The 20541-nt window shown below is 37.2% G+C and overlaps 2 protein-coding genes across 5 annotated transcripts in view; one reads left to right on the top strand and one right to left on the bottom strand.

The window, feature by feature from the left end:
- Positions 1 to 20541, bottom strand: part of cpx (complexin) — a 146729-nt gene that overhangs the window by 31718 nt on the left and 94470 nt on the right. Inside the window, exon 1 of one of the 4 annotated variants that reach the window (XM_066397199.1) lies at positions 10316 to 10403. The exons of the other annotated variants lie outside the window; for them this stretch is intronic. Coding sequence (XP_066253296.1) covers positions 10316 to 10328 — 13 coding nt within the window. The 5' untranslated portion in view covers positions 10329 to 10403. Of the gene's footprint in view, positions 1 to 10315; positions 10404 to 20541 lie in introns of those variants that run through there. 4 annotated transcript variants of the gene reach the window in all.
- Hr96 (Nuclear hormone receptor HR96) overlaps positions 1 to 20541 on the top strand; it is a 131012-nt gene that overhangs the window by 45090 nt on the left and 65381 nt on the right. The window lies entirely within an intron of this gene.

Here is a 20541-nt window from a genome sequence, read left to right as displayed (position 1 = left end):
GAACAACGGTCCAATTGCATGAAGAATTCATGAACCAAACTAAAAAAGCATAATAAAATGTGAACTCTTTAGAGCAGTTCGGACGGCCGGTCCTCCCTCCCTTGGTCCATTGTGCCCGTTGTCTGGAACTTATAATAAATACTCCCAAATTGGGATACAAATTCCCCAGTTTTGCCTATTATTATGCGACGAGAGATAAATAAAGCTCCGACTTTTCTGGACCTAATACAAAACTGTTGGCTTGATGCCAGCGCCCTAAGATGATCGTTGAATTCAGATCCCATTTATTCCCGCAATCGATTTTGCCCTTTATCTAAATCTGAGCCCTTGCTTTCTGGCCGGAAGTAGGTTCTCTTTTGTACTGGGTCACTTTAAAATCCAATATCGCTTTATTATCGAAGATGGTGTTACATGGTGTGAATGATAGAAACAGTCTTAAGACCTTATCGGTCTATGTGTTTATATTTTGTGGATTAGTGGAGGTTCTTTTGGAGAGGGGGTGGGGGTGGAGCAAGAAGATAAATAAGCTGAAGACAGCAAGAATCAAAAGGAGACACCACACATGATAGACGGGACATGAACAGTAATTTATTTTCTTTGCAGACTTTTGGGGAGAAAACCTCTAAACTTTATGAAGGTAACTTTACAACCAAACTATTCAGTAAATTCTCATAAAACCTGCAATATTCTTCGTGATTTCGCTAATCACTACATGTGATAATATATCCTAAATCACCAGTTTTATCTCTTTTCCTGTGCACATTTTTTACCCAATAAACTTTTTACTGTATGCTATAGAGTGCAGCTGCCAATTTGTCTTAAAGTCTCTTGATTTCGTAAATTTGCTGACATAAACTCTATCGAGAACTGCAAGAAGCATCTGCAACATGCTAAGACGTGAAACGTGATAAGAACATTAAACGGTTATACGAGTGTCTTAACGTGTTACACGATGTCTTATTCGGGTTAAATAATGTTAAAATTACTCATCAGGCTTATTTAAACAGAAGATTACAGACACTGAGTCCGCAGAATTACTGTTTCCAAGAGGTCATAAGAGAGGAGAAAGATGATCACGACAAAAGGTAGGAAATCAAGATGAAGAAGGTTGGGAAGTTGGAAAAACACTCGGGAATAATTAAAATCGGGATTAATGGAAAATGTAAAGTTCTTATCGCGTGTGCATGTTCACTGCACTAACCATAAACTGGGGAAAAAGCCTTTTAATAGCGTCAAACATGTCAAAACTATTGACAAATTACAAATAACAGTAGTTCAAGGTTATGGATTAACAGTGCAAAGTTCTGGAAGGATTAAACAGTAGATACCTCCGCTTCGGACCAATTTTTGGGAGCAGCTAGCAGGACAAAAGTACATAATACAATGTGAAACAAATTGGAAAGCCGATGACAGGAAGGTTCTTAAAATGCCACGAACCAGGCCCTTTAAACCGTCAACCATTGAATACAAGTACAAGAAAGTGGCACATGAGGCTGATCATAGAAGACATGTTGCATGAGAGCTTTTCAGGTTTATTTAAAGAAAACTTGGTTAGAAAAAATGCAAAAACTTTTATATTTAGCGCCACACACGCAACTTTCCATAAAAAGGAAACAATCCTGTATGCCCGAGCAATTTTCCTAACAAATTAAGTTACACAAAGGGTCGCATGTCGAGCTTTGAGGATCCCGCGTCGTTGTGCTTTGAATTTATATAAACCAAACTTAGTCGATAATAAATGTCGACACCTTGTTTCCTCCAGGAATTTCCAGTAGCAGCTTCCCGATGATTTATTGGGATCGGGAACGGATTTTTGGGTACGTTTTGGTTGTGTTAGTCTTCGGTTATTGGACGTTAAATTCGAGGAATTTCAGGTCATTCCCGATTGGGAAGGTGATAATGTATGCTGATGGGGTTTGAATTGGGAGAATAATAGGAAAACGACGCCCTCGCTGGAAAATCGTCTCTGGAATCCACCATTATCGAGGATTACTCTTTAGAGGGTCAATATTGACTATAGCGTTCCAAAAAGTGGGATCTATAGAAATGCGCTTTTTAGTATGCTTGAGGGAACAGGACTCGTGTCTGATTTATGCTAATCATGTCTGTATCATAAAATACTGTAGGTAATTTTCCCTAATCTAAATAGGATTGTAAACGTAGCATGTAAACGGCAGACTCCGTATGAATGTAATATCTGGACTGCCAGTGTCAATATCGGGAAACTGGCAATGAAATGAATGAATAATTTTGGAAACAGCATTTTACGGAAAATATTTGATGGGAAATTTTAAATTTAGCTTTTCACTTCATTCGACGTGAATGCAAGCTACATTTTTAATTTACGCTTTTCATCGACCGACAGATGCAGAATTGTAGGGAATGAGAAATATTTAATATTTGGCTTCACATTAAAAATAATATGAGTAAAATGTATATTAATTCAAACAGTAGATGTTATTAAATTAATTTTAAACGGAACTATTTATGTTATTAGTAAATAGTTTTATCTAGATCCCACCCTAAAAAAGGTGCTAAATCTGAATAGGATGGAGAAGTAATTACTGTAATTAATTAACGTGTTAATTTAGCAGGCTTAAGTACCTTTAAACAGCACCATAAATTTATTAATTACCTTCAAACTTTAATAATCTTGTCGAGTATTAAAAGAAGATTTACCTCCTTTAATAGGGGAAAGTTAAGCACTTCTTTTTTCACACAACTTACAGTTTCTTTGCTCCTAAGCAAAAATATGATTTATTACCCAGTTATTTTTTTTATTACATTTTAACGGATTTATTTTGAAATAATAGAGACTGGATGTCATTCCTGATTTTTCCTCTAATTGTTGGGATATAAAGCGAGGTCGGAAAAGTTAGTGAACTCGAACAAGCAGAGAAAAGTTTCGCGGTTATAAAAATCACCTCGCAGTGGATCTGCTCACTGCGATCCTCCAAAAAACAAATTTCAAAATTTACATTTGCAAAAATGTTTGTATGGAACTCATTATTTTTGTGTAACTCGTGCCATATTGCGCGATCGACCCTCGCTCGTTCCGCAAAATGCCACTCGGCACGCAAATCATTTCCTACCTGGGTACGTAAATAGCAATGTATGACGCAAGTATTTCAAAGAAATGTATAAAAAACGATAATCTAACCGCAAGTTACTTTGTAAAATCGCTTTTTTTCCCTTGTTCGATATCAAGATTTGAATCATGTAGGAGAGTTAGATATCAGATTCTGGTAATTTTCAGAAGGAAAAGACTCTCGAAACGAGTCAGAAAACGTATTTTACTTGAGTTGTTTTAAATAAACTTCGATTCCATCTAGGGCATATAGCGAATATATAAACCGCCATTGCAACAAGAGAGATCTCCGTTGGAGATATTAATCCACAGGGAATTGCGAGGGGTTAATTATAGGAGAGGAATGATAACCCCTAGAAAATCATCAATCAACTAATTACACCTATGTCGAGGAGTTGTCAATGCATTTGTATGAGGTTGGGGCATACCGTCTATTAATTCCTGTCCAATTTCGTTCTTAGAACGGGACAGTTTTCTTTAACCAAAAATTACTTAATACAATATTATGTCTCTTACCAGTACAGCTTCAGACGATGTAGTGCCTTACCTGAAAAAAAGCACAATTTACAATTCGCACTAAAGCCAACAAATTCGTTATCAGAAGAATTAATTATAAACAGATTTAAAAATTTACGAAGCCTAATGCAATCGAAATACGTCCTTAGTGGAGATCCAAACAGAGTCGGTAAGAACTTTATCCAATTATCGAACCTTATTGGAAAATCTCTTAGGAGAAAATAGAATTTTCAATTCCAGTTTAGGTCCTAACACGAGGAATTAGATTGGATCTATGTAACCCATTCCATTAGATGGACCGTAATTTGCTTCCCTCTCAAACAGATGGGCCTTATCAAGAAGACAGATAATAAGCACTTCTTCGTGTCTAGTTAAATTGGAAAAGGTCGGTGAACGAACGGGTTTAGTCAAATTACTCCCAAAACCCCATTCCAGTGGTTATTTTACTATTTACGTATATCGTTGATAAATCGGGAAAGTCTCTTAATATGAGGTATCAATATCACGATCAATTGATCGATTGCACAAACATAATGTGTGATTCGGTTCACCATTAATTAATATCTGCAAATGAGGCCTAATAGGCAGCTGATGAGTCGCATGGAATATTTTTGTATATTTACTTTGTTTTATGTGAATTGGAAGAGCAAGAACACATTGCAATTTTAATACGGTATGGAGGCGAATTTTCCGTTAATTAAGTTTCGCACCATTTCAGCACCCTTTCGATACGAACATAATTAATTTTTGATTAGATTATTTTGTCTCGAGTCGAATAGCGGATAAACGAAATCTGTGTTGCTGAAATATGCGCTAAACTTTGTCTCGGGAAAAAAGGAGATCAAAAGTTCAAGTAAAAGAAAAACAAAGTCTGAAAGGTATTTACTTAAAAATCTCTTTCCGATCTGCCAATAAATTTTCCGCTAGGGAAATACCTTTAGGAACAGAAGGCGTCTACGGTTATTACAAGACTTGCATTAAATAGCTCTATAAGAGGATTTTTATAGACGCTAGCTGTTTTTCCCTATATTCCAGAGCGAAGCAATTTTCATAATAGTTCCCGCATAGAAATCGTATTACAGCCCTAAAACAAAGCCCCTCGTCTGTTCCATTTCGGGGTCCCATATGCTCCTTCCTAAGCCTCCGTCACTCAATTGGCGCTAGGAAAGACAACCGTTTGAAATATTTAATTTATCTAGTTTCTATTCTAATTAGCGATTTAAGGGTCTGGTCTATTTTGCCGGAATCTAATAGATAGAAATGCCATAAACAAGACGAGTTTCCTAATTGAACTATCGAGGAAACAGTTGGCCTTTATGAGGAACAAGTTTGATAAGTTTGCGGCGCCTGTGAGGAATAAATTAAATCGAATTATTTTGCATAGAAAAGAACAGGATTATTCTGTTACGAGGGCGTTGCACAGGCAAATCGGATTTATTAGTAGGATTAAGTTTGAAATTTTTAATTTGGTTAAAAGCTTTAGCTAGATTACAGAACTTTTCCAGGATAAATCTGAGATTAATCTTTTTGACGTAGAGAATTTGATGCAAAAATCGAAAAAGGTGAGGTGTTCTGGCAGTTTTGAAAATTGTCGTTTAAAAATTGATTTCCTCGAATTTGGTTTCTTTTTTTTTTGTAGTTCCGCTGGGGTCGCGGAACCGCCTTATCAGAAGAGTTGGGTGCTGCAAGTCTTAAATTCTGACGAAAGTCGAAATTTAGGATCCCAATAGGAAGTTGAAAAGCAACGGGAAGATGAAATAGACAACTAAAATAACCATGACAGTTCCACTCATTTACAAAGAATTTGGGTCATAATATACCAGACTATGCAATAAATCAAAAGCAAGGGAGAAATAATGCAACTATGCAAGTGACTATTGTGACTCATTGGCCACATCCAGCAGAGAAACAGTTGTGGAACTGTTGCCCAACTGTTTAAAATTTGAAGCGGAAGTCACGTCAGCTTCCATTATTTTCATCCATATGTTTCAATGGCAGCGCGTCATTTAGCAGAAGTCCCAACGGGTGCAAAATTATTGACTCGGCTGACTCCGGCCACTGCTGAAATGTCGCCTCCTTCCTGCTCGTCACTATCAACTGCTTTCAGGATTTTATTCATGCGTCAATGGCCGGGTTCAGCAAAGTCATCAATTGTCCAACGATGACGTGCTACCCTTCAAATAAATTTAAACGGGAGCCGACGCCATCTTTGGTTCCATTTAAAACAGCCGCAAAATCGTTGCACAACTGTTATCTCTGCTGAATGAGGCCAATATCAGATCATTCCTGTTCTTGTGACAGCTTCATTTTCCTGTGCTAACATTGTCTGATTGAATTCATGTTTACTTGACTTGAAAGGATCATGTTTTCACTGAATTTTTTCTCATCACGTTTAATGAACAAAACTAAAACAAAAATTTCATAAATCAAACTGAGAGCCGTACTCATTGCAACTTCTTGCTAATAAAATCCTGCCGATTCATTTGAGTGGCCGACGTAGAAAACGCGAGACTAAAATCCTTTATAACTGCTGGCGACTATCAGGAATAAAATTAACAAATCATGCATAAATAGAGCAATGGAGCGAAATCGAGCCAATCAATACATTTAGCAAGTCGCCTACTAATAGAAAAGCTAATTCGGAAGTTGGCTTCCATTAATTTTACAGCCCAACCAGTTAATAGATGCCTGGGCTGCCATGGCATTTCCATGTGGTGAAATTTGGTACATATATTATGCAGTAGGTGGAAACTGGGTCAGTATGTGCCCACTTTCGAACGAAGCGAGACCTGGACACCTACCGAACCCTCTCAGGCATAACGTTTCCTTAAAGCTCCTACCATGTTTGAGATATCCTGTTTTAACCGTACAATTTCGAAATAGAATTGCGATCAAAGTGATTTGTGAAAAGACGAAAAATGACTTCCTCGCTAAACGTCGCTTTATCTTCGCTGAAACGAAGAAAAATATTTCATGTTAGATAAAACTTTACGGAACCAATATCGATAGGGGAATGTGACAGGGCTCATATTTTTAATAATATTTTTACCTTACGGATTCGTATAAAGGAGGTGACAATAAAGGGAGCGAAGCTGTGGAGAGAGCGATTGATTTACGATGTAGTTTTTCTTTCGGAATATGCCTGAAATGGAAATGTCAGGTTCGTATTAAGGTTTGATATGGCTTATGAGAGATCAGCTTTTCCATTTGGGTCAATAATGATTTTGAGTCGACGAGAAGTCCTTAATTAAATTCAATTGAACATGGGCCAAATGGAAATCGTTGAATGGACTATTATGCGAGGATAGAACGTAATTTTTCGATAATGAGTTGGGATTTGGGGAGGAAAAGAGCAACCAATGAGTTGCAAGTCTTATTCTTTGGATATGCAAATTCTCGAGCACAATATTGATTTTATGCAGCTGTAAGTCGTGATTTCAAGGTCTTCTCGCTAATGCTTTTTGCATTAGCACCTTTTTTACTGTTGACTACTCTTCTAATTGCACTAATATGCACCATAGTTCTCCGATTATGGGTGAGATCGTTTTACTGCTATTACACCATTATCAGTGATAATTCTTACACAAATTAATGGTACCAGATGTTGAGGAATTTCAATTTTTGCCATTCCTGCGTGCACTCAAAGCAGTTAAATTTAAAAGCTTTACACCTCATTTCTCACTTCAGTTATAATTGTATCGAGGTTTCGGTAATATTATGAAGAATTCCAACTTTTCTGCTAATTCTAAACTTGTCCGGTTTTTGTAATAAAATTTACCATAAACGGTGGGAATTCAGTATCCTCAAAGTCTTAACTTTTTTGAAGGCGCTTCTAGTCCGAGGAGACTTGTTATTAATGTTGGAAATACAGCACATACCTGGAAGAAGTTCTGGAAACATGGACCGGACGGGTCAGCAATCAATCTTAATACACCGTTGTTTTTCAGCTAACTTGAAAACTTATCCAATCTCATCAAATAATCAAAACTTGAAACTGTTGCTATGAAAAGGAAGAAAAATATGTAATAAATTTAGAAAAACTTGCATTTCGTTTATTCCTTGAGGGAATTTAAAAAGGGCAAAAATCAGTATTTTTGCTCTATACTTAATCAGAAATAAGGGAGCTACTTAAAATAGGAAAGAAATTATTTTTACTGACAAATTTTGAAATGAATGGGGTTTTTAAGTGTAAATAATTCTCTTTAGAAATATTCCAGACTGTAAAATGCTCTATAATTGAGGATTAGATGGATTTAGCTTCAGTTTATGCAATTACGAAAAAGATTTTAAGAAAATCTATGAAATGATCGACATAGCTCGCTTGAAATAAATTTAATTTTAAACTTCTTCAATCTTTAAATCTTCTCTCGTTTAGTACTTCAATGAAGGTAGCCCTAACACAACCGCAGTGCTCCAGCAAATACTCTTTATACCCTTTTTGTTATCGATTTTTAAGACGTGCCTGTTATAGAAAGAATTTTTGGTATTTTGCCAAAATCTTTGACTGATATACATACATAAAACTCTGCTTCCAACGGCAATATAATAGACGAGATTTAAGTCAGTTTTACTTCGTTGAAGATTCTTATCTTTAGTAATATTGCATGATATCAGCCCCTGAAATTTGCCTAAGTCAATTCAAGAAATTTAGCTATATTTATTCTCAATTAATATTGTCTACTTAAAAAGCAAATAATGAGGAAACTCTGTAAGTAAAATTTAAATTGCTCTCAAAACTATTTAAACACATATGTATGTGTGCGTTTAATTGGTGTTTGTTTTCGAAATGCAATCAAATTAGAAATGAAAATGTGGTATGATTTCGCAAATAATGCATAATTTAAGTTCATGCATATTACATAAGAACTATTACAGGGTTTGGTAAATCCCCGGGAGCGACGGTAAATTTAATATTCTGTTTATGAACTGCTTCCCTTACATGGACGTCGATAATAACGCTTCAAGTAATCATAATTTTTTGCTAATTCGGGTTAGTTCAGCTTAACTTCTCTTTGCGTTAATAATTTTTTTTAAAACATTTATCTTTTAATAAAATTGCAAAAAAGTGCTTCTAAGATCGAACAAATTAATTACATTCAAGCTGCAAAAAAGTCGACTAAACTTTCATACTTCTACTCTCTATATTGTAAAAGTTTTTTCAAAACTTCCTGGGCGTCAATAACAAAAAGACGTTGAAAAGTGTAAACGTTTAATAAGCAGAAGAAGGCACTTTAAAAAAATCCAGCCCCTTTAAAAATAAATCAAAGCTGTGACCTTAAAGCAGGCTTTTAAAATAATTAAAGGACTGCCAATTTTAAAGGACCATCTTGACTAATGAACAATTTATTTAAAATGGCGAAACAACCATTAGTATCGGAAATTTCCAAATAAAATTCCAGTAGCGAGATATTTATGATTTCCTTAGAATGTCAATTTAGGCGTTGTTGATTGATTTTAATTCCTTTAGGAAGATTATTTTTGACCTAGTTTCTACGCGTGGCTTAAACTGTCACACAAAGCATCCTTTATTACGCTTGAAAATAAAATATCAATTTCCAGGCTAAGCGAAATGAAATTCTCCCTTCATTCTGCATGTGAAAAGTCAAATTCCATATATTTTCCGGCACGCCTATCTGAGGTTAATTTGTCAAGTGTCAGCCATAAGAATGGATCTGGATTATTAATGGAGGTGGACGTCGGAAAAAAATCTTCAGAGCAGCACTACATAATTGAGGTTTTTGCCGGGCTCTCCTATGGTTACTGGGCTAGATACCGCAATTGCACTACTGGAAATGGGGATTTGCTACAATGATAAGGGGGGGATAAGGAATGAAGTTTCTAGTTCAAAGAGACAGCCCCATTTAAATTGTGACCGTAAACGTAATTTAAATGGAAATATATTGCTTGGGTAGTGTGAATGGGAAAAATACTCAACAATTAGAAAGTTCCCGGAACTGATGACTCTGAAAGATGTGTTCGTGTCCACAGAAATATAAGTTGAACTATAAGTTGACATATAATCCCATTGTCGATCAAATGAATTCGAGATGGACTCGTCTATTACTTCGAAAATTCAAACACAGTAACATTGATCCACTGTAATATTGAAATGGTGTCGTGGAATAATTTAGTTCAGGTTGTTTGTACATTAAATTTTTAAGAAAATTGTGTAAAAAAGACACTGCTACACTTTCTTTAACTTTTCCGGGCTATCTAAATGCCGTAAGCATATAAAAGAATAATTTAGTGCTTTTATCAATAATTCAGGGTAAAGCGGTATTTAAAAACTCCCGCCCTTCATCGGTCTTAAATGTCATAACGAAGTATGAAGCAGCATCAGCAAATTTAATAGATTTAAGTTCAATTCTGTATCGTACACATGCACATTTCAAGCCCGAAACTGTTCTAATTAAATGTTTTCGATTTACCCTTGAAGGAGCTCCTAAAGTTACATTGTTACGTAATGGAAACCTACACGAAGCCAAGCACAAGCAAGTACCTACAAATCAGTCTAAAAGCATGCAAAAACCAAGAGTGGGATTAGCACGTCACCGAAACCTTTGCGGAAGTTGAACCAAACGCACCGTGGATAATTGCTTCTTACAGCACACGTGGCAAAAACCAACCACCAATACACGTGACGGCCTAATCGCACCACCGCAAAAAGTAAGATGAAACTTCGAGAGCGTTGAAAGTTTCTTATGCGCTTACCTAGAATGTTCATATCGCAACGACGGCACACTAGATGTCGGACTGCTTTCTAGTCGTCGACGGTGTTTTGTTCCGCACTGCGTGTTACGTCACGCCCCCACCCCTTTCGGATGCACGTGGAGGGCGGGAATTACGGACGTTGCGGCGGATAAGGGTAATGATAGCGTGAATTCGCTCGCCTGCTTACGATTTTAGCGGATAAAGAGATTTTTATGGGGGTTGTTTTATCTATTGTTCGCAGGGTGGAAATTGTTGATTGTTTAGTTTGCATGACGTGAGGATGTCATTTTTTCTGCTTAGTTATAGGTCACCGGGCTCGAGAGAATTTGACCCGCTTTTATGTTGTTTGTGAGGGGTGTCCATCCTGGGACACAAGTGGGGAAAATAGTCGATAAACTAGGTCAGAAATTCACTGGTTAAATTCTTCAATGGAAAAATACTTGACTGTTATTGTTATGGAAATATCCATCAACGAGAACCGCCAAGATCGGTTTCGAGCCTGTTAGCTCTCACCAGTTCGGGTTACCCCCAATCTTTCTGTACTTAAGACACCGATACAGTTTTTCTGAAAAACGTTTCGCTTTGTTTTGATCAACCGATCTAACGAACGCTAATATGCTCAAATTTAGTTTTGGGCGATGCTGCACTTGATCGCATATACAGAGGGTGTCCGTTTTTAGAGATCAACTATATGTTCCTGACAAAACCAGGATTTTTTATATTCCCACTAAAGTGCAAGACTGAAGTTCAACGTGTGATATATCGCCGTAATAAAAAAAAGGCGAATTAAAAAAGGAAAAAAAAAACCAAGATGGCACCCATAATAAAAAAAAGTTCATGATGGTTGTCGAAAACCGAAACGTCGGAATTCAAATATGACATCGCCACTCTGTAGAGGAGGAAGGTTGAAAGGATGAAGTGTCAATGAAAATGTAAATATTTGGAGGAATAGTTCGAAGTCAGTTCAAAATATGACGAGGGTAGCTGTGATTAATTATTTACGTCGCATTAGTGGTTTGCATCTCTACAATTTCTATAACTTGAAATGAATAACTCTGGGAATATTAGGGCTTCGATCCCTCGACACCGTAAATGAAAATCATTATTAAAGCATAGTGTAATATGTAGATAAAGGTTCGCTACGACACTCGCCCTCCATATACCCATTGTTATGGATTTTCTCCAGACCTTCCTGTCTCCATATTATGCTACATTATAAAACCATCTGCAGTCAATTTATCGAATTAGAATAAATTGTATAATGCGGATAATGCAGATTTTTTTCTCGCATTTCATTCTACCTTTTAGCTCAGCGAGAGTCTAAAGTAAATTCGCCCGTGGTTTCTAAATTATCCATAGTTTAAATCTAGTCAATTTGGCCAAAATACTATGATTCGGTTGGATATCTACATAAATACAAAGAAAAATGGAAGCAAGAGAACTGTTATTATTATTGTGGAGTACTGACTGAATAAATAAGCCCCATTTCCTAGCATTTCTCATCAAAGTAATTGAAAGCATTCGACAAAAAGCTGAGCAGCGCTTTAATTTTTGTTTCTTCTCTTTAAATAGGCAATTCGTCCAAAATAATGAACAACAGTATCTCCTCTTAATTATCAGCCATTTGGCGAAAATCTCCAGATGGCATTTGCAGTTTATCAAGAAAATATTGAACAGGCCCTTTTAATACTCCCGGGACTTGTTGTTCCTAGGAAACGCGCAGAAATTAAAAATGGAGCCACTTTGTTAGGCCCCACCGTTTTAGGGAAAGTTGATGACATACTTGTAAAACAAATGGCTCACAATATTCAGCAGTGTGAGCCTTTTGTTGCAACTGGGGCCCTATTTTTTGGCTTTCAAACACAGCAAGCTTATTTAAATTCAGATTATGTTTCCGCTAGATGTGTATATGTCTTAAAATTCGGGGCCTGGTGCGGAGATAGTTTTGAAAGATACAGTCATCTCTTTTGACTATGGCGTGAGCATGTTAACGAGGAAAAGCTTTTCGTTGTATGCTTCGGAATTCTATTTCTGGCACTTAGCCGAAAATTTATGGCACAATATTACTGCATTTCACTCAAGAATACCAAATAACGGATAATTTCCTTTTAGGCTACAGCTACATGATTTATACATATGGGGATAATCCTAAATAATTCATATTATATTTCCTTTCCGTGGTTTCTTTACGTGTTCCGAAATCCAGATAAACGCAATCACTTCACCAAATGTTGATCCCGAGACCGAAATCCGCTAAAAGTGCTAATTTCCAGTTTTAATTCTGTCTTTCTGGAGATTGCATAATGTGCCGGAACAGTGTACTTAATCAGGAGAGGCTCTTACCAGTACGTAGAATGGAATGTTTTGAAATTTAAATAAGGACAAACACGGAAATTCAATGATGAATAATGAATGTACAGATTTGAATTGGAGGAGCTTTAAACAGTTTCACTATTTTTTCCTCAATTGCTCGAGGTTCATGGCACATAAATGGTGGCGGACCGAGAAAAGTCGGATATGATAATTTTCTGAATAAGGGCGAGATAAAAGTTTTTTTAAATGCATCTAAAGTTAAAAATGAAGATTTCGACGAATTTGAACGAAGGGCTGAAACTTCGGTGTCGGTTTAAAGTCGAGGTACACAACCGGCCCTCGGAGCAATAAAATTGAGGATGTAATCTTTGGCCAGATCAGAGGGAGTGAACAAACAGCAAAGTTCGCCCTTCTTTATATCTTGTTTGTATATGTTGTGCCAAAAACATTCGTTCGAGTATTTCGCTTGTAAATGTGGCAGCGGATATGTTTTAGGAGACTTCAAACAATTTCTTGTCCATAGAATGGGAGCTCTGGAATTCCAGAAATAGATTGCACCAGGTTTAGGGTAATTGAGAACATAGGCCCTGACTGCCCCGCAGCCTTATGAATGAGGTTTGGGAACTAATATTTTCTTTAAAGAACTTCTGTTTTAATAAAACGAAATTCATTCAGAGCGATTTTGAATGTAATATCAGAGCTCCATACGTTCTTTCTGAAATAACTAAGTGTTCGAAATTGCCGAACGAAGGGCGAAATCCTTTTTAACTTGAATTACTACAGTCTTTACTTAAGAGAAAAGTAGAGGAAAGAGGTATTCTTTGTTCACGGGAAACTTGATCCAGAATCAGAAAAATATCAAAATTGAGTCAATTTTTACGTATCATGATCCCAATCTGTTTTATTCGGTGAAGAGTTTAGATATTGGTACACTTTTCTGGCCTCTGCAGCCACTCTATTATCCACATAAATGTTTTGTTCCGGTTTTGACCGTAGATAAAGCTAACTTGATCTGATATAATATGATCTAGGGTTAATTTTGCGACCCTAAATCCCAGGAAGGGACAATAAATCGCTATCGTGGTAACTTTACCAAAAAAATAATTGCCACAGATATGGTCAAATTGGCCAAAACTTGGCGGTAATTTGAAATCAGATTGAGTCAAAATTTCGTCCGAACTTCACAAATTCAGATTCTGGTTTGCCAACAAGCACTCTCCATTTAACCTCTTTATCCCACAGTTCATTTCAAACATTGACTGCCAATTTTCATCCACTAAACAACTCATATCTAAAATTACCCCCCTTTTCTAAGTGTTTTCCACGGTAACCTGAATTTATTTAAAGGGTTCTTAAAAATCACCACAAGTTCGCCTCATTACAGTTTAATTTTGGGAGAATTTCCACCTAATTTTATTAGCACCGTTTAGATGAAAGTTATTAAAATCTTGAGCTAATATTCCAGAATCCAAACAGGGTTGTTTCCGGTATAACTATCGTGGTCTAAAACAGACTTATGTGTTTGTGTGAGGTTTTTCTATTTAGATCAATATGTGGGAAATATTCTTGCGACGTTCAAACGTTGTAAAACGTTGCGGCGTTCTTGGACTTTTATGATATTACAGGGATTTGTTCTTGGATTGTGGCTCTTTGTGTCGTCAGAAACAAAATTCCTTAAAACATGAAAACGGTAAGGAAACGTTTATTGCAGTTTCATTTTTTCACCCATAGTACAATGGAAACTGGTAGAGATACATAGAAAAAAGCAAAACAAGTATCACATTCTAAATGTTAACATAACATAGCGACCAATGACCTAGAAGAACTGGATGGTTTTTATAGCATTTAGGACCCTTTTTGGGCAAACGAGACACTAATCCATGGCGGCGAAGCCGAAGGAAGTGACATCATTCCGCGCCGGTTACGCCAGGTCATAACTGACCTCCGGCGACAATGGGACACATAAAATTACCTAACTTTTAATGGAATACTGGAAATGGCTTACTGCATATAGTTTCAGATCATTGGTAGCAACGTTAAATGAACGGAAATATTATAGGTCTGAGATACTGGCAGGGAAATATTATTTACGCGACTATGCAGTTTTAATTGCCTTTAAACTTTAATGTCACCTTTCCTTCTCACAACAAGTAATATTAATTAGTATGCAGATTTATAGAGGTATGCCATAATATAATTCAAATTTCACTCGCAATTTAATTTCGACGGCATCGAGCAAGAACTTTTAATGGCCGACATTTCCAACTAAATATCTGATGCTTGCCATATACACGAGTAGTTCCATTTAATGGATAACTTTCAGACTTCGCCGTTTCAAAATATCAAAACTTTAGTTATGTCTTCATGTCTCCCTGTCTGCGCGTCGTTACTTCCGGCATGTGAGGCAGCCATTGTTATTCGGCCTTTGGACCCCTCCCAGGTATAATAACCGCAATTTAAACTACAAAGTATCGCCCTCAAAGGATGCATTTCCATAACTCTCCGAAGACACATACCGGGTGCAACAATGGCCCAGTTATCACTATTTTGTAACTTGTTAGGTACTAGGTCTTTCTACCATGTTTTTGGGTTCGTTACGCCTGGAAGGACGATGGAATGGGCGAATGGAAAACTTCCAATCTCAAATATGCAAGTTAGACAGTATTCAACCATTTACTCATTTTCTCATTACGTGGCATTTTTCAAACCTGGGAACTTCGTCAGAAGGTTCCTTTGGTAGTTTCCGCGTCCCTAAGAACCTCGCTGCTTGAGATGTGGCAGCGTTTTCTTGCACATCTCGGACACAGCAATGGCACCATTCTCGCTATTTTCTGACTTGCTGAGTGCCAGTCTTTTCCCATGATTCTTCTAGATCAGTCGCTTTCAAAGGGTTAATGGAAAATTCCAATCTTATATCTACGAGATAGGCTATCCAATTAAATTTGAAACTAGAGCAGGCAAAAGCAGTATAATGTAATATCGTTCTCTTTCACTTGAGTGCACTGCGTTAAAGGCCTATATTCAGCAAAGCAAAGGTTATCTTAGACCTTAAGATGGTGGCTGAATTCCGTTAAATATGGCCTCACGGCGCTTTGAGTTTAAGGTATTGTAACTCGAGGACAAAGCGAGCTGGGACAATGTGTATAAATTCTCGGCGGACCACAAACGACTATTAAGAAAGATCATTAGGGACGTTCAAACCCCTGAAATCACGATCTTATACTTTCAAGTTTGGAACCAGTAATTTGAGTGTATTTCACATACCTAAATGGTTGTAGTCAATTTTTGAGATATTGACGCAATGATTCAGGATTAAGCGAAATGGAGCATGAGGAGATTAGAATTTCCACTCACTTGACATAGCAAAAATTTATCGTGTTCCTTCTGCTGCATCGATGGAAACGCTTTTTCATGTCCGAGAGGTTGGAAACAATGGATGAGCTGTGTGTGACTTTTTCCTCGTAATGGTTTCTTGAAAATATTTCACTTACACTGTTTGGAAAACATTTCTTTTTCGATTTGGAAAACTCGAGTGGCGAAAAGACGTAAATCCAACTGTGATAACAGCTCCGATTCCAGAGGCATAAATCTGGAGATATTGTGCAAAACTGAATTTAAACTAAAATAATCACATTTCAAACGTTCAGGATTTTTGTAGAATATCAGAAGCTCGAATTAACTTGATTACAGGAGCGCACCTATAAACACAGTGTCATTTTGCAATACTGAACTTACATGCACTGTTCGAAGTCGATTCAGATTAGTTCAGGTCGGGCTAATGGATGTTAAAATATGCGAAAAGTTTACTGTAACTATAGACGTATCAGCAAATTGTTATCATCGCTTTCCAAGATGAGATAGGACGTTTTATCCCGATAATTATACCCATTATTTCGTTCACGAGATGTCAGTTCTTGACTATTCGGGGGATAGTTCCTGCATTCAATTTTAATGCACTTTCCATTTTGTATAAATACAGCTTGGCTCATACATTTTATAAATTTTCCAGCACAACTAGTGCACTTACAGTCGACCGACCCTTAGGCAGCTTAATCCGTTAATCTAATCGTTCATCAGAAACTCTTTTGTCGAGATTACTGGCAGAGGTCGCAGTAATTAAATCTGGGTCTAATCTGGTTGTCCGGACCTTCTCGAGTTATGTAAATTAAAATGATTTACCCGTCCCAGCCGTTCCCTTCCTTCCAACACCTGAGGCTAATTTTAACGCTGCGTTTGCTTCATAATTCACTCCGAACGGTAGGAAAAAGACATGGATTATGGAAAAGATTCGTAAAGTCAAAATATAGTTTCTGAAACCTTTGCTTCCAGTTCAAGCGTACGAAACAATCTTTATGTTAGACCGTGGAAAAAGCGGATAGAAGATATTGAGCCATCATTGATATGTAAATTTTATTTTGTTTGAAAAAGCCCTAAAAATATCAGCAGCTTCGTGGAATAAAAAGGTTTCAAATGCAAATTCCATATTCACGTATCAGTAAGACTCCCATCATTTATTACCTGCTATACTGACGACATTATGATGGAACGCTTTTCAGCATCATCGTATCTGCTTGTGTATGCTACAATAATTGCACTTTTCCTTGGTGGACCATCAGAAATCATTTCCGTGTTCTCAAGGTTTTGGATTGATTAATGGGCCATTTTCAGCAGCTTTACGAGGGAGGACGTTTTTTGCCGCCCGAGCCTTACGGAATATATGGCAAGAAGTATTGTGATTAATCTTTGCCTCGGAATTTTTGTCACTCCACCATCACGTGCCATAGATATGGAGCTAGATAATGGAGAGGAAAGGCGAAATGGAGAGATAAAATTGCAATTGGTGGAGAAATATGGCGATCTTCATTGCGACTCTGTCGGGTTTTATAATGCAGAGAACTTTGTGTAATCCAGGAAGAACTGTACCATTACATAGTCTTTAATGGCTGGCAGAAGCGAAAGATCACGTGAATTCCATGGATTTTTTTACAGTTTACGTGACCTTTCCATAGTCAGAGGACTGTCCTCGCATTTTAGTTCGTACTCCAGCACTTGTTTTTTAAACTTACTGATAGACTTAGATTTTTATCGGACCTTATTTGTGGCTATTTTGTGCTTTGCGTACTCTTTCCAATTTGCATATTCATTAGAAGAAGGAAATCGAAAACTGCGTGATGGTTCGTGTATACGGCAACCTCCAAAGAAAAAAATCTTCGTTCTACGTAGATCTTCTATTCAAGAGTCCTTCACGCTCACGTTCTTCTTCAATTCTAGCAATCTGTTTAAACCAACACTTTTTCTTCAAAATTGCTTGTTCGAAGGACTAAACATAGACATTAATCTCAACAAACTCAAAGAAATAAAGTTGGCTTTCTCCTTCAAAGAATGGAATTTCCTAGCTCGCAGACCTACCAAACGACTTCAGCTTGGCTGCTTATTAAGAGAACTCGAAATCCAAGTTGAAAAGGCCAAATCCAGGGACATTTTCTCCTTTTCTACTTTATTATTACACACTCAGCAGTAGATTTAATATTTCTTCAAGCCAAATAATCATCACTTATGTATCTCAGCAGCACTTGAATAACCCCTGTTTCGTTCTCAAATAGTCAATTTATAATATCAATATAATTTCCGATCAGTTACCGAAAGATCCGAAACGTGCGAGTCGAGGAGCACCATTTCTCCAGATATTGATATTACAAGATTTACACGGTCGGGGGCCTGCAATGATTGGAGTTTCCCCACAGTTTAAGAAAAATATTACTGCACTGTAATGTAGCATTATTGCCACGTTCCACATTTATGGCGTGGTTAGCCTAAAGGAGATATTACAAGGCAGTAGGGCAATGATGAAATACTGGAATGGTGCAGGGTGAAATCGAAATCGAATATGTCACTTTGCGAAAGAGCTGGTTGGGCCGAGCCCCGATGTAATCGGCCCTATTTTCGGCCCCCAAAATTTTTCGGCTTAACAGGCGCTTCCCCCCATGACACATCGCGTTGAATTAAACAAGACCGGAAAAAGTGGTTCACAATTGGCTGAGTTCAAAATTACTTTCATCTGATAAAAGTTTCGACGATACCAAACAGATGCCGCAACGTCATGAAAGGGACCGATCAATCTACTTTGGGGCGGTTTAGGCTTTCCGCACCATAAATTATCCCCATATCCCCGAAGTGGGTAAATGGGAATTTGCAGTCCGCTGGTTAAGCGAAGTGAAACACACGAGGTCAAAAGTAGACCTTCTACCCTCGCCGACATATTGGAATTTTCTGGTTCTCGTAACGAATGAGGCCGATAGTGAGGAATAATGTTAAGGAAGGCCACGATCCATCGACCAGAGGATGAATTGCCGAATTCGTTACCTACGTAAGCTGAACTAAAAAGGATTAAATCGAGAATCGGTGTTTGTTATCAGCTGATTTAGCATGGAGGGGCATCTTTTGTAGTATTCGATAACCTTTTAGCTAATTCGGTAGAAAAATGGAAACAAACATGGAAAAGCAGCAGGCATCGTCAAGGCTAGTTTAGGGCCCAATAATACGAAAAAATTCGCCGATCATGCCATATTGAATGCAGGACTAACGTATGGTTAAGACCTGAGAACTAGCATAGACACGCAACATTGAAGGCTATTTAACTCGGTAATAAAAGTTTTTATGTCCTCGTAGATACTCCTTTATTCTATTCTACTGTTTACTTCTTTAATCCCTTGCAACTTCTCTTGCTGCATAAGTTTTAGCGGTAAAATAATACTTGAAGCAAAAAAAAATGAGATAATAACAGAAAATAATTCCTTTGCAGTGGAGCATCTCGAATGGATATTGCGAAGCTGGCTTAACATTACATGGAAAGGGCAATTTTCGTGTTCCTTAAACGGCTTTATTAAAACGGTCCTCCTTATCACCACACTTCGCTTTGGATATGCAAATACAGCTTCGTTTAATTCTACTTTGCGGTTTTATTACACAGCCACACTCCTTGGATTAACATTTATTCCATTTCCAATTAAATGTTAAAAAACATTTGCTTTCAAAGTCTTTGAATTGATTCTCAGGTGAGGATATGGGTTCAATTTAGTCGAACTTTGCTTACAGGACCCCTGCACGTCAAAGCGTTCCACATCACTTAAAAGCCGAGTCCCTAAATCAATTCTAACAGCAGAAGGAAGCAATTTTGAAGTATCCCGTATCGACAATATCAGATTCGTCGAAGTTTGTAAAGTATCCAAAATTACTTGGAATAGAAACACTTGTTAATTTGATGGCTTGTAGCTAACCGCCTTTTTCCAAAGAGTTTGATTCGGAATGGAAAATACACTACCGTCCATAAGTATTTGCACACCCTAGTATTTTTTAATTTTAAGATCAATGGATGGAATAATGAAGAAAGAACAATATTTTGAAATTTTAAAGAAGCAAATGTTACCCTCTGGACGTGGTATTTTCGGGCAGAAATTTATTTTTCAACAGGACAACGGTCCGAAACTCAATTTCAAACTTTGCAAATCTTATTTGAATCGATTAAAAATCGAAAATAAACTTGAGGTGATGGAGTGGCCGTCACAGTCGCCTGACCTCAATCCCATCGAGTTATTGTGGGATGAGCTTGACAGAAGGATAAGAGGCGAGTGTACATCATCTCAGGAATCCCTGTGGATGATGTTGCAAGAAGCATGGCGTTTAATATCAAGTGAAACGCTAATAAAGTTACTTAAAGGAATACCACGATTATGTGCAGCAGTTATAGAAAATAAAGGTGGTCATATCGACGAGGCTAATGTTTGAGACTAAGTTCGGAAATAAAGGCAATTTATATTCAAAATGAGTTTTAAATAAAACCTCAAGATGTAATGTGATTAGATGAAAATTTTGAGATGGGCAAATAGTTATGGACGGTAACGTAAGTCGTATGC

This window comes from Euwallacea similis, chromosome 14 (assembly GCF_039881205.1).
Source record: "Euwallacea similis isolate ESF13 chromosome 14, ESF131.1, whole genome shotgun sequence".
Classification (NCBI taxonomy): domain Eukaryota; kingdom Metazoa; phylum Arthropoda; class Insecta; order Coleoptera; family Curculionidae; genus Euwallacea; species Euwallacea similis.
The sequence above is the reverse complement of the archived record's forward strand: the minus strand, read 5'-3'. Positions and strand labels throughout refer to the sequence as shown.